Consider the following 26,835-nt stretch of genomic DNA (forward strand, 5'->3'; position numbering starts at 1 on the left):
TTTGAAGTGCGCATTTGAAGGGCTATGACGTCACTGGGCCGCGCCAAATAGCAATCTACAAGCTCACAATGCGTTGCGTTGCGACGCATTGTGAGCTTGTAGATCTGTGGCCAGTGACGTCATAGCCCTTGAAATGCGCACTTCAAAGTGTGAATCCCTCGGATTGGAAAGCGGCTATGGACTCCGTTGCCCCTCAGTTTGGCCTTGTGCCCCTCAAAACAAGGGTACCTGAGGCCACAGAGGCCTAAATGCCCCAGCTGACTGTACCACTTTCTTCTCTGTCTCCTACTTGTCAATATGTAGACGGTAGACACTGGTGTCTCTTTCTTGTCATGTAGACACCAGTGTTTTTTCTCTTAACTCCCCTGAGTCTGCATCTTTAAACCAATCCAGTGACTTTGATTGGTGCATGGCTGAGCATGGATCAGAGTGTAAATACCATCATTAATCTATTTCATTGCATAGGTTATCATCCCTAACACTTAAATTCAACAATTTGGACTAAAATCGTGTTTTATTTGATGGCCTTCCTGCCCTGACATTTAGCCTTTGTGCCCTCAAAAGGGGCCTTGCCCCTAAAATGATGAAATTCCAGGCCTGCTACCACTAAACTATCACCACAACCAGCACATTAATAACAGAAACTATGGCATTATTAAGCGAAGTGTATTTAGCTGGCACTGAAGCCCATACTGAGTTTCACAGCAGTGATGTCGCCAGTGTGCCCTGGCTGTGTTTCAACATCCACTATATTACATTTCCATTCATCGAAGGGTTCCGTTTGTTGCTGATATAGGGATTGTTAAGTTTATTGGATCAAAATGTAATTCCAATGAAATAGTTAATAACTATTTTCTTGCAATTATAATTTAGATTTTGGCCATATGGCTGCCATCTTGAAAGATAGAAGGAAGCTTCTGGCCAATTGCAAAGTTCCAAATTTGAATTCTGCATCATAAAAAATTACTGATTTGACACCGAGATCACCCATATCAGACAGTCATACAAGTGACGGCTGCCATCTTGAAAAATAGCGGCCATCTTGAATATTCAATGACAACTTTGAAATTATTCAAAACACATTTACCAAGTACTATGTATGATACATATGTCTAAAATATCATATTATATCCATTACTCATAATAAAACAGTCGTTGCTGGTGGCCATTTTGAAAAATGGCTGCCATGGGCGCCATGTTGAAAATTCATGATGCCTCCATATCCAAATCTTTTCGGAATGCCTTTGGCTATAAGTGTACCAAATTTCATGCTTTTATCACAAACTGAACGATTGTTTTGGTTACTTGCTGCACTATAATTGCAATTGGTCATGTTTTCAATCATGTAGGGGAGAGGGGGACCTGAGCTTCAATTCATCAATGGGTGCATGCATCCCAAGTGACTGTCCCAAGGCGGTGTGCAGCCCTCATGACCCTTGCAGGTAAAGCAATGGTTCCTAAATAACCCCATTTTGGGGCCTTCACATGTTTATTATAAGTAGATGCAAATGCTCTGGGCCCTGACTTTTATTGACAGTAGGCCTAACTGAGAAAGCTAAGCTGACAGGAAAACTGCCGGAAGCTTAGCTTTGCTACAACATGTAACATTTTAGCAGCAGGGTTTAGCAGTTAATTCAATGGATTTTCTCTGTAACCTTTTCTGACCCCAAAAGTCAATTGAGATCAATGGACCTTTTCCTGTAAACCTTTATGTAACCCCAAAACCTCAACATTTCTGCATGGCAAACAAAGTTACTGGCCATAGTATATGCTTCCTTCCCCATCTTGAATGGACTTACACAATGTATAATGTAACTTATTGCAAATATTGAAAATGCAAAAACAGCAACCACACACAATTTTTGTAGTTTTCCAGCTTTCAAGTTACATCATACATCATGTATAAATCTATTGAAAGTGGTAAATAGCCTATACTGTGGCCAGATCTCTGGTATGGGGAATATTGTGGGCGAAAACCCTGTTGAACTTGAGTGTTTCTGCGCTGGCCATCCCCTGACAACGAAAAGGGCGAGGCCTCTCAAATTGTAGTAGTATCCACAGGTTTCCCAGTGAGTTTACTGGAAAAAGTGGGTTGTAATGTGCACTTCACTTCCTTCACACAGCTGATTCAAATCAGTAAATATGGGTAACTGGAGGCAAAGATGGCACCGGGAGTCCAGCAAGAGCCGCTGTCTGCGCACGACAAGATTTTGTCCTGCGCACAACGATCTGATAGTCAGATAGTGACATCACAAGTGGACGTATGCAGAGGGGACAGCTGTGATGGTAATTTCTTGCCTTGTGCACAAGTTGGCTTTGAGAGCACAGTTTTAAATTAATCAATACTATCAGTGAAATCAAATGATTGATTCCACTTATATTATATTTATCATTTATTATGACTACTTTCATTAGACAATTTACTGTGCATAGTGCATTTATCAGTGAGCTTATGATAAGCTTGATAGCCGAGGTATCGCCCGTTTTCTGCCAAAAATCAAAGATCTATAAGTCCAAAAGAAACATGCTTTTTGGCGGCTGGGGGTCCACGGACGGAGCACGGGGGTCCCTGCTAGTCTCATGGGGGACCACATGGGAGTCTCCGCGGATCACCAGACATCCCGACACTTAAAATAATTTTCAACATTTCTGACAGAACCTCCAGGGGAGGGTTGTCACTCGGCTGCCCAGTACCCAGGAAGGTTAGCCCTAGATGGGACGATTGGACAAATTATTATTATATTATTATTATTTTTTTTTTTACCGACTATATCTACTGCATAGTACTGTGTTCTATTCGTCTGTCATTCAATGTTATATGAGATACTTTAATGGTTTCCTGTGGAAATAAGCTTAGTCTTTTCTAGGACCTTTTAGTAGACCTTGTACCAGTGAACTGTACCGTCATGAAACTGTACCTTTTCCTATGCAAACATCTAATAAAGTCTTCAATCAATCAATCAATGGCCCCTTCCCATCCCTGGAGGTGCGCCTCGGAGCTCCAGTGGTCCGTGGAGACCCTATCATGATCAGAACAGCGTTTGATTGGTCCGTGCTGATGTCATGGTTAACACAAAGTGAAACAGTATAGGGGCGGTTTGCACCGCTCAAAAAGAAAGAAAAAAAGGAAGTAAATCACAAACATGGATATCTCCTTGTATGGGCTGTTCTGTCCATGACGTCAGTTACTTTATGTGTATGAGCACGGATCTCATGGAGATCCATATTCCATACCAATGCATTTCGTACTAATACATGTCATACTAAAACAGCTGTTTGCACCACTTAAAAAAAGAAGATCTTTGTTTCTTTCTTTCTTTCACTATTCTCCCAGGAATTCAACAAAATGTATCTTTTGGTCTCTTTCTTAGGGTTTGGGGACTACATAAAGATGATTAAAGGCCTAAAAAAAGGTATAGTGGACCATCCTTGATTGGGTTATATTATATTTTTGCCTAACTCATGACACTGTGGACACCTCTGGTAAAATCACCTATCTCCTAATTGAAAAGGATCACGCTGTTCCCACCCCTTTTATGGAGATTATACCACCAAATGTCATGCACACAGTCAGCAGGCACCGACTGGCACAGAAAATGGTCCCTGCATGCATTGGTGTCTTCACTGACTGACTGTCCACCAGGAAGTAAAACTTTTTTTCAGCCAGATATTCCCACACTTTTTTATATTTATTTTAGGGCCCCTCCGGTTATGCAATACCTTTTGGACGCAGGAGACTTCAACAGAGCACACTTGAAGAAAGTTCTCCCCAAATACCACACATGTAAATAACAGGTTCAGACAATGAATCATCTCTTTGTTAAATCACCCTGCTATGACAATAAACATTGTCGAGGACGACGAGTCGAGGAGTGAATTTGGGGGTTATTTTGAACCGATGCATGCCCATGCACGTGAGAGGCGTGACACTGGTCAGAAATGATACGGGACAGCGTGTACACGCGTGGGCGGACCAATGCAACACTGTGGACAACTTCACACCGGGTACCGCACTCCCTCAGACAGAGGCACACACACATATACACGTGTAATTTACTACAGTAAATGTTCACGCCACATCACGAACATCTAGTTTAAAGTGGCCTCCAAATGGGCATTTTAAGGCAAGTTACAATACAGGTAGAAGTCAGGTTGAAAAGATCAGATACCCTGCCAGATGCTATGCCGTTATGAGTCGTATGTCTTGCATCTGAGTCAGATACCATGAAATTATAAGAATCCTTCTTTTTTTTTCTTCACTTTTTTAAAATTCATAATTTCAGATCTCCCATCTCTTCATATTCAGACAGACCTGTCTTATGTTCTGTGATTATTAGTATAACGTGTTTTTTTTTTTACATTTTATGGAGCCGTCCCTCGATATTTGGGCAAGATTTGTCTTCGACGTAGAGGAAGCCTGTGCCATTATTAGACCATGTCTGACCTGATGATTCATGCTAAGCCAGTGGTTCTTCTTATGTAAGCATTATGTGAGGCTGAAAGCATTATACGTATTACAGCCTCACATCCAGCCGTCTCACCTCCCCCCACATGGGTATGTAGCCTCAACACTCATGTCATGAAATGGGTGAAGACTGCCATGATGGCAGCACTGATCAGGCCGGTGACTGGCACAGTAAGAACCCAGGCGAGAAAGATGTTTCGGAACAGACGCCAGTTCACAGTCGTCCTAGAGCGCAGCCAGCCCACTGCCACCACAGAGCCCACCTGGCAGTGGGTGGTGGAGACAGGCAGGCCGGCATTGGAGGCAATCAACACAGTCAGGGCTGAGGCCAGTTCAAGGCAGAAACCACTGGAGGGGGTGATAGGAGTCAGATCTCTGCCCAGGGTCTGCATCACTCTGCGGCCCCACACACACAGCCCGACAGAGATACCCGCACCTCCATAGAGAAGCAACCACCAGGGATAGGTGGCTTTTGATACCACAATGCCAGTGGAGAACACCATCCACAGAGCAACCAGGGGGCCGACGGCATTACTGACATCGTTGCCTCCGTGGGCGAAGGCTTCAAAGCAGGCGGTGATAATCTGGAGGAACCGGAAGAGAATGACGACCTCAGGCTTGTCTTTCTCCAGCTTGTTATCCTTCTCCAGCTTGTTATCCTCATCTTCTTTCACCATTTCCAGGGTTACATGGCCCTCCACGATGCACTCTGGAGTCATGTTGTTGTCCATGTGGATGATCTTCCTGTCCAGGCCACCTGAACCTGGGCCCTCGTCACCTTCCTCACGGGCACGGAATACACCTTCCCTGTGCTTGAGTCCACTGTGCATGCCAGAGATGGCCATGGCATAGGAGGTGTAGCTGTTGTTGTGGCGCATGTGGCGCATAAGTTCCCTGTGGAGGTCAGAGTCCTTGTGTACAGTGTGGTACTGGCTATTGTTACTAGGCATGTAAACTGGCATGTTGTTGAACTGGCCTTGTTTGGAGTCGTTGGTTTGGCCATCGCCGTCCTGGACTTGTTTGTTAACCGCTGATAGATCAGGGACACTGTTAGAAGCATCGCGGTCCGTGTCATCAGAATCTCCGATATCAAATACCACTCTGCGCTCTTCTGGGACAGGTTGGGGCTTAGCGGACGACTCAATCTTCCTCTTCATGTATGGGCAGACAATAAACCACACCAGAACGGCGGTGAGTCCAGCGGCGCCCAGAGAGACGATCACAACGATCACATCACCCCACACAACCCACCAAGGGATCTCGTTGAATCCCAGCATGGGAGCTCCGGTGAACAGGATAGAGAAGATGTTGACTCCCATGGTGAAGGCATAGAAGATAGGCAGGGCTATCAGTCCGTTGGGCACGGGATCCTCCTTCTGCAAGATGAATCTGCGCACAACGTAGAAAATCATTGCTGACATTATACCAGACAACAGGGGGCTCAGGAACCAGGACCCTACGATTAGTCCGAGCATGCGCCAGTTGACCCCTTTTAGGCCTTTGGCAACCAGGGAGAAGCCAATAGTAGCACCAACGATGGAGTGGGTTCCAGAGATGGGAAGCTTAAAAAAGGAGGCACCCAGATGCCACACAGCAGAGCCAACCATTGCACAGAAGTATCCAGCCATCAGCAATTCCTCTGAGCCTTGGTACAAACTGACGTCAATGATTTTCTTCCGGATGGTTTCACTCACTTTGGCACCAAGAAACACACACCCGAGAGTCTCAAACACAGAGGCCAGGATGCAGGCCTGTTTCAAGGTGACCACTCCGGAGCCTACGGCTGTGGCAAAGGAGTTGGCAACATCGTTGGCACCCACCGCAAAGGCTAGGATGAAGGCGACGATGAAGCCAGAAACCAGTAGCCAAGTGTATTCCGTCATCGGACCGCCCTGGATTGCTAAGGCTACTACTGTGCCCGTCAGTAGAACTGTAGCCGTAGTTGTTGAAACCATTGTTATCGTCGATGAAAGACTGGCTTTACAATCTTAATGAGAATACGTTTTCTGATCAATATAGATGCTAATGGAACACAGCCTGGGCTGACATGATTACAAAAAGACCAAGCCGTCCTTTGTTAAAAGAACAACTAAATACAGTTTAGTGAAAAATCCTCTCTCTTCCGAGCTCTTGACATTTATTATCCACGGCTTCGACTTGCTTGCAGACAAAGACAGCTGTGTGACTGCGATCTGCATTTTTAAGGAACAAACGCATCAACACTGTGACGTCAGCTCTATGTCACAAACACCAAGTCGTAGTTAAGATGACATCAGGGATCTCCATTATACAGTATGGGCATAAAAGGGACAATGACTGACACAGAGATCTCCATATACAGAGATTATGTATTAGTTGAATTAATTTTCCCCATTGACTTGAATGGGGAAAATTCAAATGGTAAGACGGAATTCATTTGCAAGTGTGACTCGCATGACAGCAACCATACTTGCAATTTCCCAGAAATGCATATTTTCGGTAACCTGACTATCGCCAGATAGTTGCAGCAGTGCGTAACGCTCTGCCTTACATCTGGGCTCTCTCGGGCAGACTCGATGTAAGGGGCGGGCCATTTTTTGAATTTCTGTAGCAGGTGATTGGATGTGGCCGTTTCTATCACAGTCTGGGAGTGCCAACTCCAACCACTCATATTGGCCTCATGCATGACGTTGCACCCAGAATCCGCCTCCTGGGTTTCCACGTGGTGTGCAATCAGACTCTATTGGCTCAGAGCCGCTCAGAGCCCGCCCATAGCTGCCGCTGATTGGTCCGGCCCGGGACTTTACGAGTGTTATCAACTCTGGCCGAGCAAGCCCAGATGGTAAGAGCAGAGCGTTATATACGCAATGCTGCCACCATCTGGCGAAAGTCAGGTAATCTTTTCGGGCAACCACACTAACACTATTATTATTGGGATAATAAAGGTATCTATCTATCTATCTATCTATCTATCTATCTATCTATCTATCTATCTAACACACTGTAGTTCTTGAGAAACTTTATTTTCACTAGATAAACTTCACTAGATAAACTTTTCCGCTGCCATTGGAAATTGATGGAATCAATGGGAATGGGAATCAATAGGGAATCAATGGGATAGGGAATCAATGTTAGTGGGAATCAATAGGGAATCATTGGGAGTGGAATCAATAGGGAATCAATTGGTCGAATGACAGTTAGCTTGCTGAAGAACATAGTCACGTCGGCAACCACACTTGCAATTTCCAATTGCATCTTTCTAGTTTTCTACAGAACTGGCCGATACCTTTTAAATAATAATGGTAAAAATTATATAAAGTGCAATATGAAGTTATCTTGGGGCTGCATGTAGCCTACTACTTGATATGTCCAGCAGATGGGAGTGTTTTACAGAGCAACTGATTGTGTTTTAGGAATGATGTGGGCACAAGCCTCACATGATGGAAGTCTTCAACAAGCACATGCACATACTTAACTCACATAAATGCAAGCGAGAAACCAGTTAAGTAAGTCTAACGCATGTCGAGTTTTAGTCACTGCAGGATAGCGTAGATATTAGTTTGATCATGGCATTATTATGTATTAATCATATTAATTAGGATGTCCTGTAAGATGGTAGGCCTACTGTATTTTAGCTGTCATCAAATGCTATTTTTTTAGGAAAAACTGCTGTGTCCAGTCCTTTTTTAACAGTTTACACAAATACAAATTTCCGAGCGGTGCTAGCCGCTCCTATGCCCGGCTTTGTGTGTAGGACCCAACAATGACTGTCCATATGAGTGTTCGTATAGCACGGAACTCCATGTATGGAGATAACTAACATCACAGAACGGCCCATACAAGGAGATATGCACGTGTGTCGTGTTTGATAACGAAGTGAGCACCGCACAAGTGAGCATCCAGGTGTCTCCCCGTCTATCCCACTATTTAATAAACATAAAATACATTTTCAGGTGGGTCGTCAATCATTTCCATGATCATAATTACAATATCAGGCCCAGGCCCAGGGCCCAAAGTTCGGAGAGCACTCTTAAAAGGATGAAAAATTGTACATTTCATGAACAGGTGACGTAGGCCTGACGTGGGGCCCAGAGCAATAAGGGCTCCCAAGAGCTCATTCAAGCCTTTCAGAAGGGGTTCCAACAATCTCAAGAATCGCCAAATGTGCTCTCAAAAGGCTTAATATTTTGTTTTGCTGTCCTTTCTGGTTGCCCTGGGTCCCTGCATCTGATTGGTTGGTCTGATTGGTTGTTGGTGTCAGATGGCAAGTTGGTACAGTAAGTTCAGTACAGATGTATGCACGTGTGTCAGGCTTTATTACATGGCTTTATTACATGGCTTAGTTGAATACTTGATTCTGATTGGTTAATAACTTTGGTCATCTTGAATCGTAGGTCATACAATCCCTTGGATCCCTTGGGTTCATGATGACGCAACTCCCCATATACCGGTACAAGGCCCTGGCCATTTCACATTTTCTCCAAGACACACTTTTTGCCACTGCTCCTACAAATGTTATCAAAAACTCATGCACATGTGATCAAGATGGATCAGTCAGATTTTATATTCCATTCCAGCTGTCTAGGACTGTCTTCCAAAGTTTGCTGACCCTGGGTTGGTTACCTGGTCTGGCGGAGACCTGTGCACACTTTTGTAGCTACATTCTTGTTACATTTAACTAAATAATACATGTGTTTATTAAGTAGCCGTGTAATAAGCGGGATAATGACTTAAATTATCACAAAATATACATTCATCAATGACACCCTACTTTATACTATGTCTATTTGAAAATAGCTGATCTATATGCTCACGACGCGGAATAGCAATGCAATGTGGAGTTTAATTTTGAAATGTTTTCAATGTTTGATCAAATAAATTTCCTTTTTTTTAACTACATTTCTACATTGTTGTTATGCTACTAAAGTAAATCATCAAATGTTCTCAGTAGACTGCCTAACTTAATCATATTTATTCTATACTATTAATTCAATCATACGTCTCTCTGCAGCCACAGAAACAACCTCTTTCTTCTGCTTTCACAAACCTTGTCTTCTGCTGACGCCGGCATATCTTGTATTAAATAATTATCACACATTAGTTTCATTTAGATAATAAAAAGGGTGCTAATGGTTTGTAAGGCGATAAGACGCACATAAATTAACATTACAAAGCAAATATCACTTCATAACATAGGCCTATCACAGCCAGCCTTTTGATCACGACCATGTTTATCTTCCTTTATCAAGTCTCAAAAAGTTGCAAAATTCTTCTGATTACTTTCTTAATTTTTTCTGAAACCTCCTAGAAGGTATACTGTAACAGAAGTACTTTCTGACATATAGCAATGTACATTCTTCTCTTGATTCTCGTACAAAGACACAAAGATAAAGAAGGGTTTTATTTGTTACTACTTTAGGCCTAACAGTATATACATATAAAAGCAGCTAAATGTTGGTGGGACTGACTTTGCTAACATAATAGTCATAATAATAAGTAAGAATGAAGTTAGTCATTTCATACAATAGCTTATCTTTAGAAGTGTACATTGTGCAGCTACAATATCTTATCCTATAGCACAGTCAAAAGGGGCACAAGCTGAGGCCTAACATATCCTTTATCTTTCTAGCTTCTGCAGCAATGTCAAATCAAATGTGCTAACTTGTCTTTTTCACTCCATTATTTATTGTCCCTATGTTTTCGTTTTTTGACCATGTCCTCATTTGAGCTGCAAGTAAAAAAGACATGTTCACCATTGTGTTATTTTTATTATTATTATTTTGTCATAGTTGGTGTGAACTCTGCCATCCATTGAGAATGGATTAGAATAATTATTCATAGTATTGTTATAGTTATAGTTATCATGCTCAGTGTGAACCCTTGGATTTGAAATAGCTACATATTGCCTTGCCTATTGCTTTATTGCATATAAGGATAACAATTTACATGACATAATTGTTAAATAAAAAGTAATTTAGTTTACAAAACAGCACAGTTGAAAAATTACATATTGTCTCTCACACACACACACACACACACACACACACACACACACACACACACACACACACACACACACACACACACACACACACACACACACACACAGACATGCACATTATAGGTGAGTGAACAATTTGGATCCCAAATAGTAAATGCTGAAAATAATGATATATTCGTGTCGAAGTCATGTTCACTATTATCATTATTGCTAGTTGTTTTCTTAAACCCCTGGCCTGTTGGCTGTGGTTCTGTTGCTTTGGTTCGTCTGAACATTTCATTATCAGTCCTTCACACAAGGAGAAATGGTAAACTGGCAGACGTGTTTGTGGAAATCATAGTACATGTGGCCTTATGTTGACACACAATTGATAATCTTTTGTGAAACAATCTTTAGCAAATACATCTTTTGTTTTTACATGTTGGGAAGATATGAGCACTGTGTGTATAAAAGTGAGTGCATTGTTACGCTCTTCCTTGCACACCACTGCAATCATGGGGAAGGTTCTGATTCTGACTGGTAAGTTAACTGATATTTACATTGTAGCCTACTTTTTCATTCTAACGTTTTGTAGTTTATGTAGACTGATTGTGAATCTATCTCTGCTTAGAATATATACGCACAACATAGAAATAGAAAGATACTGAAACGTTGACATATTAGGTTTAAGTTATTTTCTTAAGATAAAAGTGATGGATAATATCCTGATGAGAATTATTTTCAGCTTTTCTTTTGTTGGAGATTAGAATACAACTTTAAGACCCTTGATGCCTGTAGTTAGAGGTAGGGATGCATTGTTTAATTTTGTGTGAATAGTTGGAAGTTATATTGAGTCTTTACTTGAAATGTATCATGGAAGTATCGAGTTCTAAACAAAAGGACCATCTTTGGTATTTGGCTTAATATGAAACAAAGATTGTTCTTGGCACACATTTGCACTTGGGAAAGCCATCCCTAGAAAACTCTGAAAGGTTGGTTAGCCAATGAGGAGACTAAGCAAGAGATCAATAATACTATTAGATGACTTAAAGTTTTAAGATACTATACGATTTTGATGGATTTAGTTTTTGGTTTAAGCTTACCTAACTATGCTTTTTTTTTACAGGTTTGGCTCTGCTGCTGCACGTGCAGCTCGGTAAGTCTTCTCCCCAGACAAATGCATACCGGTAATTCACAATGTTTTAACTGGACAGAGGATAAGTTGCATGCCTTTATTATGAATTACAAGGAGTAATAAAGTACATTAACAAGTTAAATGTTTGAGTGATCTGTATTTTACTTCTAAAGGTGGTGCATTGATATTAAAACAGAAAATGTGGCCTGGGCTACAGGGTAGTGGTCCAGGCACCTAGGCTAGTAATCCTGCCCTTGCAGCGTCGCCGGTTCGAGTCCTGATCCTGACAACCTTTGCTGTGTGTCAAACACAATTCACTTATAGTTGAGTGTTGACTCAAGTGCTGTGGTTGACTGGAGTACTAAGTAAAGTAAATAAACTAACATAAACCAGTAAGACTCTCCACAAATATCACAACCTCCACCTCTCACGTCATACGGGTAGCCATAGTTACACCTGGAATGTTGAATCTCCATATATGGAGATAACCTACGCATCACACAAAGTCTGACCTCACCAGCCCATACTTGGGCATGGACGACTTATATCTCCATATACGGAGATGGCCATATATGGAGATACGATGACATCACAGAGTCCACAGCTGATGATGTGGCGTGATGTCATACAATACACAAACAAGCCCTATATAAAGGGGCAATTCTCACCAGGGAAGAGAGCATTGCCTGGAATGTTGAATCTCCATATATGGAGATAACCTACGCATCACACAAAGTCTGACCTCACCAGCCCATACTTGGGCATGGACGACTTATATCTCCATATACGGAGATGGCCATATATGGAGATACGATGACATCACAGAGTCCACAGCTGATGGTGTGGCGTGATGTCATACAATAAACAAACAAGCCCTATATACTGATGCGATACGATGACATCACAGAGTCCACAGCTGATGATGTGGCGTGATGTCATACAATAAACAAACAAGCCCTATATACTGATGCGGAGATATGAGCAGGGCAAAGGTGTGACGTGTGACGTGTGACCGACCGACCGACCGACCGACCGACCGACGGACGGCCGGTGGAGGTTTTCATAGTAAACTGCTCCCTGACGGTCGCAACCAGTAAGACTCCCTAATCGGGAGATAAGCGACCGTTGGTCTCTTATCTCCACAAATAGGCCAAAAGTTTGTTTTACCAATTATTACACTCTATGTGAACATTTACATCAACAAATCCCAAGTACTATGCAGAACGACCCATTTCAAGTTTTTAATGTACAACAATATTTAGAAAATAGGTCTACAAGCTGACAGTCCTCGTCCCTTATATTCCCATAGGTTATATGGAGATCTCAGTGTTTGTCAGTCCTTGTTCATTTATGCCCATATATGGACATCTCTATATCTACTGTAACAGTCCTTGTCCCTTTATGCCCATATATGGAGATCTCTTAACTGTAAGTCCTTGTCCCTTTTATGCCCATATATGGATATTCCTGATGTCATCAGTATATGAACATATATGGGCTTTCTGATATGCCCATATATGGAGATCTCTTAACTGTAAGCACTTGTCCCTTTTATGCCCATATATGGATATCCCTGATGTCATCCGTATATGCCCATATATGGGCTTTCTAATATGCCCATATATGGAGATCTCTGTATCTCCATATATGGGTATAAAAGTATACTTCAGGTCTGACATCAGGTTTGTTTATATTGGGTTGCTAGGTTTGACATCACAAACTCTATGGGCCATCTGACCTAGAAATCTATATTTGGGCATAGATGACTCATCGTGACCTCATCACACGTCGACCGCACGTGTGACGTGCGGTCGACCGCACGTGTGACCGACGGACGGCCGGTGGAGGTTTTCATACTAAACTGCGACCTTACGGTCGCAATAAGCGACCGCTATCTCCACAAATAGGCCAAAAAATTTGTTTTACCAACCAGTAAGACTCCCTAATCGGGAGATAAGCGACCGTTGGTCGCTTATCTCCACAAATATCACAACCTCCACCTCTCACGTCATACGGGTAGCCATAGTTACACCTGGAGTGTTGAATCTCCATATATGGAGATAACCTACGCATCACACAAAGTCTGACCTCACCAGCCCATACTTGGGCATGGACGACTTATATCTCCATATACGGAGATGGCCATATATGGAGATACGATGACATCACAGAGTCCACAGCTGATGATGTGGCGTGATGTCATACAATACACAAACAAGCCCTATATAAAGGGGCAATTCTCACCAGGGAAGAGAGCATTGCCTGGAATGTTGAATCTCCATATATGGAGATAACCTACGCATCACACAAAGTCTGACCTCACCAGCCCATACTTGGGCATGGACGACTTATATCTCCATATACGGAGATGGCCATATATGGAGATACGATGACATCACAGAGTCCACAGCTGATGATGTGGCGTGATGTCATACAATAAACAAACAAGCCCTATATACTGATGCGATACGATGACATCACAGAGTCCACAGCTGATGATGTGGCGTGATGTCATACAATAAACAAACAAGCCCCATATACTGATGCGGAGATATGAGCAGGGCAAAGGTGTGACGTGTGACGTGTGACCGACCGACCGACCGACCGACCGACCGACCGACCGACCGACCGACCGACGGCCGGTGGAGGTTTTCATAGTAAACTGCTCCCTGACGGTCGCAAAAACAGCCTGCTGCATTTCATTAAAGATGCTCTTCTCTGTCTACTATAGCGTTCCAGTATCCCACGGCAGCCTGTCCATGTGAGAAACAGGAACACTGCAACGTGATTCAGGGTGAAAGAGATTTTGAGGTAAAGTAGACGGGAGACGACAGAACGGTTTGTTTTCAGTGGATCTCCCATGAGGAGGAGTGGGTTCTATAGGGGGGTCCCAGCCAAATGAATTTCATCAAAATCAGTTTAACTGCTTTAACCCTATTTTATACTTCGGATACTTATAGTGAAAACACCACCGCTCATCTGCCAGTAGACTTTAGTTAAGGTGCTGTAGCCAAAATGGAGCAAGATGAAAAATTAAAGGGAGCCTCCGCACACTCAAAACTGTGCAAAATCAGGTTCAATTCTGAGTTAGATTGCAACCTTTCTATTATAGACCTTCTTTAGGCATACTTCGGACACTTAAAAAAAGCCGATATCTCCCTAGCTGGCAAAAGCTCTTGTTAGTTAGAAGGAGGTTTGCAGCCAAATAACTGTCAATTCTACTCACGTTACCGGCAGCAGCAAGTATTCGTCAGTCTTTCTCAAAGTAGTGTCCTAGCAAGAAACCTTGATATATTATTTACTATATCAGTTATCACAATGATACGAGCCCTGGCTGGGGGAACCCCGGTCAACCAAGTCATGGGTTGTCAAACTGTGTGATTTTTAGTCTTTTTCACGAAACTTAGCGACGTCTGGGTCATTGTACCATGTATACGGAAATTACCGCTCAAAAATGAGCGCGACAGAAAGTCGTCAGAAACCGCATTTAACTGTAAAGTAGGCCTACATAAATAAATACGTTTTAGGTACATTTCTTTACAGCTCATAACCACCTGCCAATGGAATTTGAAAAGGAACAGTGATTCATACATACAGTACTGTATCTGTCAACGGTATTGTCTGTCTCCAGGTGTATGTGTTTGATGTTGGTGGCAAGAACTGGAAGTCATATGACTGGAAACTGGTGACCACGGTGGCCATGTTTGGTCCTACATATGATTCTGAGCTCATGTGTCACGCTCATTCTGTGGGAGCACGAGTAGTCCTCAGAGGTACGACATTTACGACCACAAAACTCCACTAAATATACCATCACCATATATGACAAATGTAATATTTTAGTGTCCGTCTCCATTATTGTGTTAAATTTAAAGGGGGGGGGGGGGGGGGGGGGGGGAGATGTATGTGTTCATTGTGATTAATGTGTTTAGGTTTATCTTCACTTCACATTTGTTTATGTGTAGGTAGGCTTTTTTACTTGTCTTTATCAGGACTCAGGAGTTGAGTTGTGCAGTGTTTTTCAACCAAACATAACCAGTTACCTCCCCATGCAGTACTTTTAAATTGTTTTACTTCATGGCCACGGTCCAGTATAGTGTTATACAGCTGTGACGTTGTTAATACCTCTTAAAACCTCTTCTCTTACGGTAAAAAAAGGTGCTTTCAGATGGGGGGTGGGGGTCTGCGGCCAAATACATATAATAACTCGGGGGTCATGGGCCCTAACGTTCCTTCACCATGTTGCTGTGAACAGGTATTCCTACTTCTCTGGCCGCTCTGCTGACCCCTGAGAGCAGGACTGCCTGGATCACGGAGCAGGTTGAGTTGGCCCAGAAGCAGTTCATGGATGGAATCAACCTGGACATTGAGGAGCCAGTGGCTATGAACTCCCCAGAGTACGCCGCCCTGACCGCCCTGGTGCAGGAGACCACTGAGGCCTTCCACAAGGCCAACCCCAACTACCAGGTACTGTACAAACAATGTCTTAACAGTGAAAGACAGGGGTCATCGCCATGATGGCTTTATAATTGTGGTGGACATTTTTGTCAAAATTTAATTTTTGCCACAGACATACAAAATAAATGGACAATAATATTACCAGAAACACAAAGAACTATAGCCCTGAATGACCATAACAGGTCTGTAACTCTGAGAGTGTACAAATGGAATGGTCCATTTGTCTCAGAGTTAAGGGGGTCCTTGCAAACATTTAAGAACCACTAGTAGTGTGCCATAGTAAATAAAACTTGGACTTGACGTTCAGTAATTAATCATGATCAAAATAATAGTGGTGTAAAGAAAATCTCAAATTTGCCAAGGACAAGGACTTTGCCATGGACACACTTGTCTGTCAACGGACATAATGATGACCCCTGGTGAAAAATTAACTCAAGACAAGTACTATAAAACTTTTTACATTTTGAGGACATTTTACTTTACTTGAGTATTTCTATTTGTTTATACTTTACACATCCCCACCACTACACTATCTCTCAAAGGAAAATACTGTACTTTTTACTCAAAAACATTTTTTTTAAAACATTACTTACCAGTAAGACTCCCTAATCTCCACAAATAGGCCAAAAGTTTGTTTTACCAATTATCAAGACATACAGGCAGTTGACAGTTTGCCATGGTTACTCATTGAAGTTGAATCTCCATATATGGAGACATAAGTTGCTCATACCATAGCAACCATGTTTTTTACAGGGCCTGGGATTGATGACATCAGAAATCTCCATATATGGGCATGAAAGGGATTTTGTTTCTGGAAATATGTCTGTGGGGTGCCACATTTGGAATAAAACACTTACATCACACATCTGGATATCCATACAGCCCATCTAGTTTGCCTGTGTCCATTTATGCCCATATATCTGATGACATTGGGACACTGATCTCCATATATGGGCATAAAACTTATGTTAATTAGTAAAGCCTGGGGATCTCCATATATGGGCATGAGGGGTACCCTAAAAGGGCATCATCTGGGAATAGCAAATATAGTTATCCTAGAAAGTGAAAATCTTACATCAAAGGCCATAACTACCTACCTACCACCATACTGCATTCCTCATTCAACTACCTACCAGTAAGATGCCTATAGGGAGAAAAGCAAAGGGCGAGGTTGCACCATTTCTTGGTCTTCTGGCCAGTGATGTATATCGGACCATTTAACCATATATGGAGACATCTGGTACCCAAAGATATTCACAGATATGGGCTTAATATTGATGACATAAGGGATCTCCATATATGGGCGTAAAAGGGATTTGGTTCCCCTGGCATCACAGGGATCTCCATATATGGGCATAAAATGGATTTGGTTACCCTGGCAACACGGGGATCTCCATATCTCCATATATGGGCATAAAAGGGATTTGGTTCCCCTGGCATCACAGGGATCTCCATATATGGGCATAAAAGGGATTTGGTTCCCCTGACATTACAGTGATGTCAGTGGCTGGTTCTACAGAGGGGATCTCCATTTATGGGCATAAAAGGGAATGTATGTATGATGATGTCAGATATCATAGACGTCATAGGACTTTCACATAACGAATAACTGAGTAAGCATGTAAACCCGTAAAATCTATATTTGGGTATGGCTGATTTATGACCTCATCATGATGACACGAGCAAACACAGCTGAATTGTATAAATGATCAGTGCAGAAACCAACAGAAGTATTTGACCAAGACTCTTCGATTTAAACATCAACAAAGGTGTGACGTTTGTTGATGGTCACAAAGGTGTGACGGACGGACGGACGGACGGACGGACGGACGGCCGGTGGAGGTTTTCATAGTAAACTGCTCCCTGACGGTCGCAACAAATGAATTAATGAATCTATTATTAATACAAAACATACATTAATCAATTACGCACTCTTTTATACTTTGGAAATTCAAAAATAGACAACGTACAAGCTCACAAATTCAAAATGCATTTTGGGGTTGTAGATCTGCTATTTTCAAAAGAGAACGTTTGAATACATTTACTTTGGCTCAGCAAGTATATACAGTATTGAAACCATTACAATTATACTTTTATATTGTGGCTACCTTTCAGTTATATAAATATACAACATCTGAGTATTTCTTCAACCACTGCTTCCTCCTGACCATTAGGTGTCCTTTGATGTTGCCTGGTCTCCCAACCACATCGATGGGCGCTACTATGACTATGCTGCCATTGCAGAGGCCGTCGACATTGTGTTTGTGATGTCCTATGATGAGCAGAGTCAGATCTGGGGCGATTGCATCGCCATGGCCAACGCTCCATTCTTCAAAACTCTGAAAGGTTGGTTGTTATTATGATTCATACTACACTACAGGCTGTAACTATCCAATATCTTCTTAGCGATTGTTCTATGGATAACCTTTTTTGTTGAATGGAGTAAGTGAGCATTTAATTTTAAATATAAATCAATGAATCAACGTAAATAATAAATATACCAGTAAGACGCCCTAAGGTGAGGTCGTCGTGCACATGGGCGCGTGCACATGGGTGTTTTGGCATGCATGCCTTTCTGCTGAGTTTGTCGAGTCATCACTGTGATGTCAGAACAGAATGTAATTAACAATTTGTGTGAATAATCACATAAGCTGCATTTTACAATGTGCACAAATTTCGGTTTCTATTATTCTTGTTTAACTGCCTGGCCCTATAACTAATGAGCCTCATCCTAAACCCATGCTATACACATTTGATAACACCATGTGTGCATATTTGTCATGGTGTGGATAAGGAGGTGTAGCCGGACTCAAATGCAGAACAACCAGGCAAAGAGCAGTGAATATTCAAGAGGTTTTATTCTCAAAACCCACACTGGGAGTGGGAGCTACAAACTAAATATACAAGGATCTCATCTGACCACATCATTATTGACATCGAACTGACAAGGAACTAACAGGTAACAGAACACAGGTGAACCAGATAACCAACAATCACAGGTTCACTATCAAGGACCACACCTCTTTAGAATTTAGACTAGATTTATTAGAGAAAATAAATGGCAAACGATTAGCGAAATTAATGAAATTAATAATTCAACGATTGAAGAAAGGGATGATCCACGACAGATCAGCTAGCCATCCAGGCTAGATTTATTAAGCAGAGGTGGGGGTACCGCCGTAGCTCCCGGGCATGACGAACCCCCATTAGGAACCTATAAAGAGGAAAGATAGAGGAATAGAAGAGAAGTAGGGTGGGAGGGAGGGGTGACGAAAACGAGAAGAGAGTGAAAAGAATGGAGAGAGAGTTGGCTTGATAGGAGGTGGAGATAACAGAATTGGTGTGGCCCTGCTCCTGAACTTGAGTTGTTCCAACTCCATGTATGGTGAGACAACACAGGTAACAAGGCTACAAAGGACAGGGTCCAGGGAACACTAGAACATACAGGTACCACAAAATAAAGGTAGACCATGATAAACGTCCAGTTAATGACAATATTGTGGTCTTCCTTAACAGGCTACATGGAGTATTTGGATATGGGGGTGGATCCAAAGAAGATTGTCATGGGAGTACCCTGGTATGGCTACGATTATCCCTGTGAGAGCCTTGTGGTAAGGACATCAAAAAGTGTGATGGGGTTTCTCTTCTGTTGTAATTCAAATGTTATTGTAGACTACTTTTAAAATACCCATGTTATATGGAGTCTGATACAGATATAAAATGAACAGCTTATATATTATTACTGTACTTTACATTCTCAACTATATGATGTCCAGGGGTGCAAAGAGTTTGATCTGTTGGTTAGCCCAAACAGCAGTGGTGGAAAGTAACTAAGTACCTTTACTTAAGTACTGTTTTGAGGTATTTGTACTTTACTTGAATACTTCCAATTTTGAATACTTCTACTCCACTATATCTCAGATCCAAATATTAATATCTTTATTACAAAACACACATTATCCACTTCATCCCTTTATATACTTTTCGGCCTTTTGAAAATAGCTGATTTTCAAATTCTTTTATACATTTGAAAAAGGACATTCTGGCTAATGAGTACCTTTTCTTTTGGTACTTAAAGTACCAAATACTTCTGTACTTTTACTCAAGTAAATGTTGAATTCCGGACTTTTACTTGTAACGGAGTGTATAACAGTATTGATATTTTTTACACAAGATGGGTGGTCCACGAACACTCAAGTTAAGTAGGCCCTGATCCAGAAAGGTTTGGGAACTGCTGGTCTATGCTCTAAGCTCAAACCTATAGAAAGTCAACACAGACCTACTGTGTCCTCTTCAGTGTTGATTTTGTCGACTAAAACTATGACGAAAAATGTTTGTCGACTGTGTTTTTTTCACTGACGGAAACAAAATAAAAACTAAACAAAAACTAAGCTGTGGTGACTAAAACAAAGACTAAATATATTGACAATTTCGTCAACAAAATAAAAACTAGACTAAAACGTTAGGGAGGGACTAGTGGAGAAGAGAGTCATTTTATGTTTGGTTGCTCTCAGGTGTTGCGTGCTGAAAATAGCCGATCTACAAGCTCACTGCGACGCGTTGTGAGCTTGTAGATCTGCTATTTTCAGCACACAAACAAGTGTAAAATCAGTCATTACGATGCCATCAAGGCCTGCCAAAATACATTTTAGTCGACTAAATCAACTGTAGATTTAGTCACCTAAAATCTTATGATATTTAGTCGACTAAAATTAGACTAAAACTAATACTTTTCAGGTGACAAAATTAAGACTAAAACCAAATGACATTTTATTCAAAAGACTGACTAAAACTAAATCAAAATTTGCTGTCAAAAACAACACTGGTCCTCTTCTCCTGTCCCATAGGACGGTGTGTGTTCCCTTGCCAAGAAGGAGTTCCGTGGAGCCCCATGCAGCGATGCCGCTGGTACCCAGGTGCCTTTCAGCACGCTGATGAAGCAGGTCAAGAAGTCCATCTCCGGCTACGAGTATAACTATGTGCAGCAAGCACCATACTTCAATTACGAGGTAAGGTTACGGTGATTATACCGTTAAAGGGTTATTTCACTTTAAAAAAAATAACTTTGGTCATTTTATCATCTAATCAGGCTTTTATGAACACCCTGAACAGTTTTTAATTTGCTTGATTCAATATTTAGATATTTGATGTAAATGTTGGGAAAATAGAAAAATATAAATACAATACAAAATTATTAAAAATAATGAAAAAAGTTACCGAAAAACACAGCCTGCTCACGTATTAGGAGGGTAGTATGAAAAAATAATCTATCATGGTTAAAATGGAGTTTGAAGTTACAATGGGTGTGTATGGGGAGGAGCCCTGGAGGAGGAGGGCGTGGAAACATTTACATGAAATATCTAAATATTGAAACAAGCAAATTAAAAACTGTCCAGGGTGTTCATAAAAGCCTGATTAGACAATAAAATGACCAAACTTTTTTTTTTTAAGCGAAATATCCCTTTAAGAGCTTACATAGATGTTTATCATGTTCTGTTGAAAGGTGCTCTCACTACAGGTGGGTGAGCTAGTGCTAAACGAAAACCCTTTTTCTTTTTTTCCCCCTTTTTTTGGAGCTGTGTGGAACACAAGCTCCCTATACGTGGCCGTGTGTGTGGGTCTGTCTCCGTCCGTCCGTCCGTCCGTCCGTCCGTGTCTGTAGCCTCAAAGTTTGGCACGCTACTCCTCCCACAGTTTTTGCACCACACACTCGCGCCATATGTCAAATCGACCGGCTTACTCGGGAAACGTGTGCTAGTAACTTGCTAAGAGAAAGGTTCTATAGTTTAATTGATATTAATTTATTAGTGAATTAATTTTCCCCATTGACTTATAATGGGAATTGCAAAAACTCACATTCAAGTATTTTTCTCTCGTAAACCATAGGAGCTACAGTTTCAAACCTCGGAGAGGAGATTCATAATGATTTTAAGAAAGAATCCAAAAATAATTACATCACTCGGCCTCATGGTGGCGCTATAACGGGCCACTTTGCGTTTTGCCCCGTAACTCTTGAACCGTAGATCGGAAAATTAAAAATCTTTTTTCCCTGGATTCCTTGGGTCAAGACGCATCTCCCCATATAGGCCACGCCCATTTGCGCCAGGATAGATTTTCCGCCATCTTGAATTTTCTCCAAAACACACTTTTTGCACCTTTTCCTACATATTTTCTTCAAATGTCACAAAAATCGGTACACATGATCCTGGGTGACCAGAGAGGTGCTACACACACACACACACACACACACACACACACACACACACACACACACACACACACACACACACAGCTCCACTTCGAACAGAGGTTCGATTTTTTAAACAACGTTGCATGCACTGCTCAAAGAAATCAAGGGACCAAAATGTTCCCTTAATTTATTTGAGTATAGTACGGTATATGGTAGTACTGCAAGACTTAAGGGAACATTTTGGTCCCTTAATTTCTTTGAGCAGTATATATACTGTATGTGTGTAATGCTTTATGGATACTAACTTCCAAATCATAATAATTATTTTCCCTGCCCAGGATGCCGAGGGAAAGCTCCACCAGGTGTGGTTCGATGACATGGAGAGCATCTGCGTCAAGGGGGCCTTCGCCGGTATTGAGAGGTTTAGGGGCATTGGCATGTGGAACGGCGACCAGCTGGACTACTCCGACGACCTGACCGCCAAGATCCAGACCGCACTGATGTGGAACGCCCTCCGATGTGCAGAGATTCACTTGCCCTTTGGGTTGAAATTGCCTCATTTGCAGTTGCCCCATTTGCATTTGCCTCACTGGAAGTTGCCCCATTTGCCATTTGGTCTGTAATACAAATGTGACTCAAAAGAGAAATTTGGTGTCTCTATTGATTAGTTGATTGATTTATCCACCAATTCTGATCATTTGAATCAAACATGTTTGTGCTTTGATATTCTTCAGAAATAAATTCATCACATTAGAAAAAGGTTTGTGACCTCTTTTTCCCAGTTTTTACCCAAAAGTTGTAAAAGTAACTTACAATAACGATACAATACATACATTAGAACAAGGGTCTTCAACGTTTTCAGGCCAAGGACCCCATAGTCGACAGAGATGAAGCAGGGACCCCCACAACCTGTTCATAGATTCCATATAGTTTCATCGTTTGACAGCACAATCATCAGTGTATTTTGGATTCATGTCAATTTGTGTTGAAGACCCCTGATCTAGAAAATATCCTTCAGTTTTCTTGGAATATATCACATGACAGACGATTAACGTAAAATATTAGGTTCCCGTTGCTGTATTGAAATGTAGACATTTCACCAAGAAATCTAAGATTTTACTGAAATCTTCACAACAATAGCAGGTGTACAAAGCTCACAACACGTCACATCGTGACACATAGTGAGCTTGTAGATCTGCTATTTTCACAATATTTGAAATAGGGCATAATTGGTTAATTCATAATCATTTTTAACAGACAGAGACACAAATGGATGGAAGATGGACAGATGGATTATTACATTATTTGAAAACTTTACCACAGTAGAACTTTGTAGATTTAGATTATTATTACAAAACATACATTAACCACTTCAGCCCTATAGGCCTATACATTTCGGTCATTTGAAAATAGCCAATCTACAATGGGACGATGCGATGCATTGTCAGCTACAAGCTCACAAAAGGGTTTTATGCATTTGAAAACTTGCAATGGGACATTAACAGTTTGATACTTTAAGTACATTTTTATACCAGTACTTTTGTACTTTTACTAAACAGTAGGCTACATTTTAAAATCCAGACTTTTACTTGTAAACAGAGTATTGAATATTGCAGAGTATTAAATATTGCAGTATTGATACTTTTACTCAAGTAAAAAGTTTGAGTAGTCTACTTTTTCCACCACTGAAGTGTTTTAAAGTGAAACAACCCTTTAAAATGGAGAATTAGGCTATACACTGGTCACATAATAAGTGATTTAATGCACATGATATTGAACCAGAACAATGGTCTCTGCCAGAACAGGTAGGTTATTATGGGCCAGCAATGTTCGAATGTTCAGTAGAGATGAGTGAATTGCTGCGTCCTTGATTTGAGGCATTTTGTTGAAAGCTAACCACTCCTGCAAACTTTACATGCAAATCAACCAATTTTAGTAATTCAGGATGGAATATGAACATGGTATCAAACCCGACAAACGTGCGTATCTTCTTGTATGGGTATTTCTGTCTGTGACATTAGCTGTGGTGATGTTGGTCTCTGCGTACTTTCTATGATGTTAGTCTCATGTGATGTTAGTCTCTGCGTACTTTCTATGATGTTAGTCTCGTGTGATGTTAGTCTCATACTACGGACATAGGGACACACAACACCAGATGTTTGGACAATATCTGTAGAAGATGTTTTGCAAAAATCGGCCTCCTTGTGACGCTATAACAGGCCGATGTGAAACATTTGGGGCAGAGCTTCTGCTCTGGCATCCAGGGAGTTTCTCATCGATCGGGCCAGAGATTAGCTGCCTACAGACGGATAGAAGGACGGACGGTGCAAATGATAGTCTCACAACATTGAGGGGCTCCACAAATGATAAAAATGTCACTGACTGACTGACTGTGCAACAAAAAGTTGACAATTGTACATATTAAAATGAATCCAAGGATACTTGTTCCCCAGACAAGGCAATCTCTGTACGGTTGATCCCATAGTTTGTGGAAATGTTGGTCCGAGGCAGCTCTTCTGTGAAGGCGTTCTCCAGCACCTTTAGGACAGACCTGCGAACTTCATCCTTGAAATTCTGACCCATGAACACGTACAACAGTGGGTTCAGGCAGCTGTTGAGAAATGCCAGGCAGCGAGCTATGGGAAACCCGATTCTGAACACACGATGCAGTGTTTCACTGTACTCCGCTGCCATGAGATTCACCAGCCGAATTTGTTCAATGACATGATAGGGCGCCCAGCACAGGAAAAATGTGGTGATAACGGCTGCTATGATTTTGAAAGGGCGACTAGAGTGGCTGGTCAGTGAGCGACTCTTCCTAAGCCGGTGGATGACGACAGAATAACAGGAGACGATGACAGTGAAAGGGACCACAAACACCAGGAGGAAGCGAGTGACGATGGCCTGGAGTCGAAAGTTGAACATCGAACTATCGTCATAGTTGCTGAAGCACATGTTGATGTTCTTATCAGACCGCGTGTCCCGAAAGATGAAAGAAGTGGAGCTGAAAGCCAAGCCCAGCACCCAGACGGCCAGAGTCACAAAAGACGCCTTTCTGACACTGCGGTGGTTCTGGGCCCACACTGGCCACACCACACACACACATCTGTCAACACTGATGACCGTCAGGATGTAAACGCTGGCAAACATGTTCAGGAAGAGAACGGTGCTGTTCAGCTTGCACATGAATCTGCCAAAGGGCCAGTGCGAGTCCATTACCGTTTTTGTGATTCTCAGGGGCAGGAACGCTGCGAAGACGAAGTCTGCCACGGCGAGGTTGAGGTACAAAACGGTGTTGACGGTTTTCTTCATTTTGAAGCCTGTCTTCCAGATGACAACTCCGTTCCCCAACATGCCGAGCACAAAGACCAGGCTGTAAATGACGAGGGACACGATCTTGACGGATGCTTCGAGTTTGTCCTTGTATCCGTTTCCATCAGACAGATCCATGGTTTTATTGGGATAGACAGCTGTTGTGGTCAAATTAATCTCCATCATCCTAAAACCTAAAATAACAAAACAAAGGTTCATGCTTAGTTTTATCACACAATTTACCTATCTACATTTATAACTGCTTATATAGATGGCATGTTATTTGGACAGATTTGTAGCATCTACCTGGTTGTCTCTTTGAGAACACACAAGGTTCTCTCTTAGCACTCAATTTATGTGATTATTGTCTGTTGTGTCTAGAGTTCAATAAACAATTGTCTGTCTGGATACGTCTGCTATAGGCTACAGAACATGACTAAATTGTAAATTGTCATCCTCTAGGGATCAATAAGAATCCATAAGCATTTATAATGGCCTAAATACAATTGATGAAACTTTTCACACATCAACATTTACAAACCTCAAGGGTTCTATATCAATCATTGATCTACCGGTATACACACTGACTGTGTAGATATAAAAAAGAGAGGCTACCTGTTTCAATGTGTTGAAGAGATGTCAGCTCTAGAGAAGTGTCTTCTTCAAACAGTGGTCAGAGAATGCTGACGAGCTCACATATCTTGTGTGTGTGTGTGTGTGTGTGTGTGTGTGTGTGTGTGTGTGTGTGTGTGTGTGTGTGCGTGCGTGCGTGCGTGCGTGCGTGCGTGCGTGCGTGCGTGCGTGCGTGCGTGCGTGCGTGCGTGCGCGTGCGCGTGCGTGTGTGCGTGCATGTGTGTGTAATGCACTATCTATCCATCAGTGCTGGACTGGGACATAAATTTGTCCCTGGCATCTTGGCCCAGACCGGCCCACCACAACCGGTGCAAACCGAACATAGAAGATCCACAAGCCCACAACATGTTGAGGCAGCAACATGTGGTGGCCCAGTCCACCCCTGCTATCCATACTGGCATAATTACATAAGTACATGTGATACAAATCTTATTTTTCATGTGCCAGCAGCCAGGCCCTTGTTATAATCCAATGGTTGATCTATTTCCACTCCCTAATGGGCTTTAAATAAATAAATTAAAAAATGACAAAAAACAGAGCCTGAGTTAAGTTAGATACTTCCTGTCTCAATCAGACTCTAAAATTGATTCATGCTTTTATTTCTAGTAGACTAGATTAATGTAATGTTCTCTTTGCTCACTGACAAAGTGGGTGTTACATAAACTCCAGCTTGTTCAGAATAC

General features: G+C 41.8%; 3 protein-coding genes across 3 annotated transcripts; 1 reads left to right on the forward strand and 2 right to left on the reverse strand.

Annotated features, from left to right (window-relative positions):
- Positions 1–4,572: 4,572 nt before the first annotated feature.
- Positions 4,573–6,420, reverse strand: LOC308288326 (sodium-dependent phosphate transporter 1-B-like; the record flags this gene model as incomplete). Its single annotated transcript, XM_080729735.1, has 1 exon — positions 4,573–6,420. One exon carries the CDS (start codon positions 6,418–6,420, stop codon positions 4,573–4,575), a length of 1,848 nt encoding a protein of 615 aa, XP_080585861.1.
- A 4,519-nt stretch (positions 6,421–10,939) lies between these two features.
- On the forward strand, positions 10,940–22,830 carry LOC308288335 (di-N-acetylchitobiase-like; the record flags this gene model as incomplete). Its single annotated transcript, XM_080729753.1, has 9 exons — positions 10,940–10,964; positions 11,551–11,580; positions 14,291–14,370; positions 15,191–15,332; positions 15,815–16,026; positions 18,192–18,363; positions 19,534–19,628; positions 20,865–21,026; positions 22,546–22,830. 9 exons carry the CDS (start codon positions 10,940–10,942, stop codon positions 22,828–22,830), a joined length of 1,203 nt encoding a protein of 400 aa, XP_080585879.1.
- Positions 22,831–24,307: 1,477 nt separating this feature from the next.
- LOC308288342 (chemerin-like receptor 1) lies at positions 24,308–25,657 on the reverse strand (the record flags this gene model as incomplete). Its single annotated transcript, XM_080729759.1, has 2 exons — positions 24,308–24,334; positions 24,650–25,657. The coding sequence occupies 2 exons, from the start codon at positions 25,655–25,657 to the stop codon at positions 24,308–24,310; spliced, it is 1,035 nt and encodes a 344-aa protein (XP_080585885.1).
- Positions 25,658–26,835: the final 1,178 nt, after the last annotated feature.

This window comes from Nannobrachium achirus (assembly GCF_963921795.1).
Source record: "Nannobrachium achirus genome assembly, chromosome: 1".
Classification (NCBI taxonomy): domain Eukaryota; kingdom Metazoa; phylum Chordata; class Actinopteri; order Myctophiformes; family Myctophidae; genus Nannobrachium; species Nannobrachium achirus.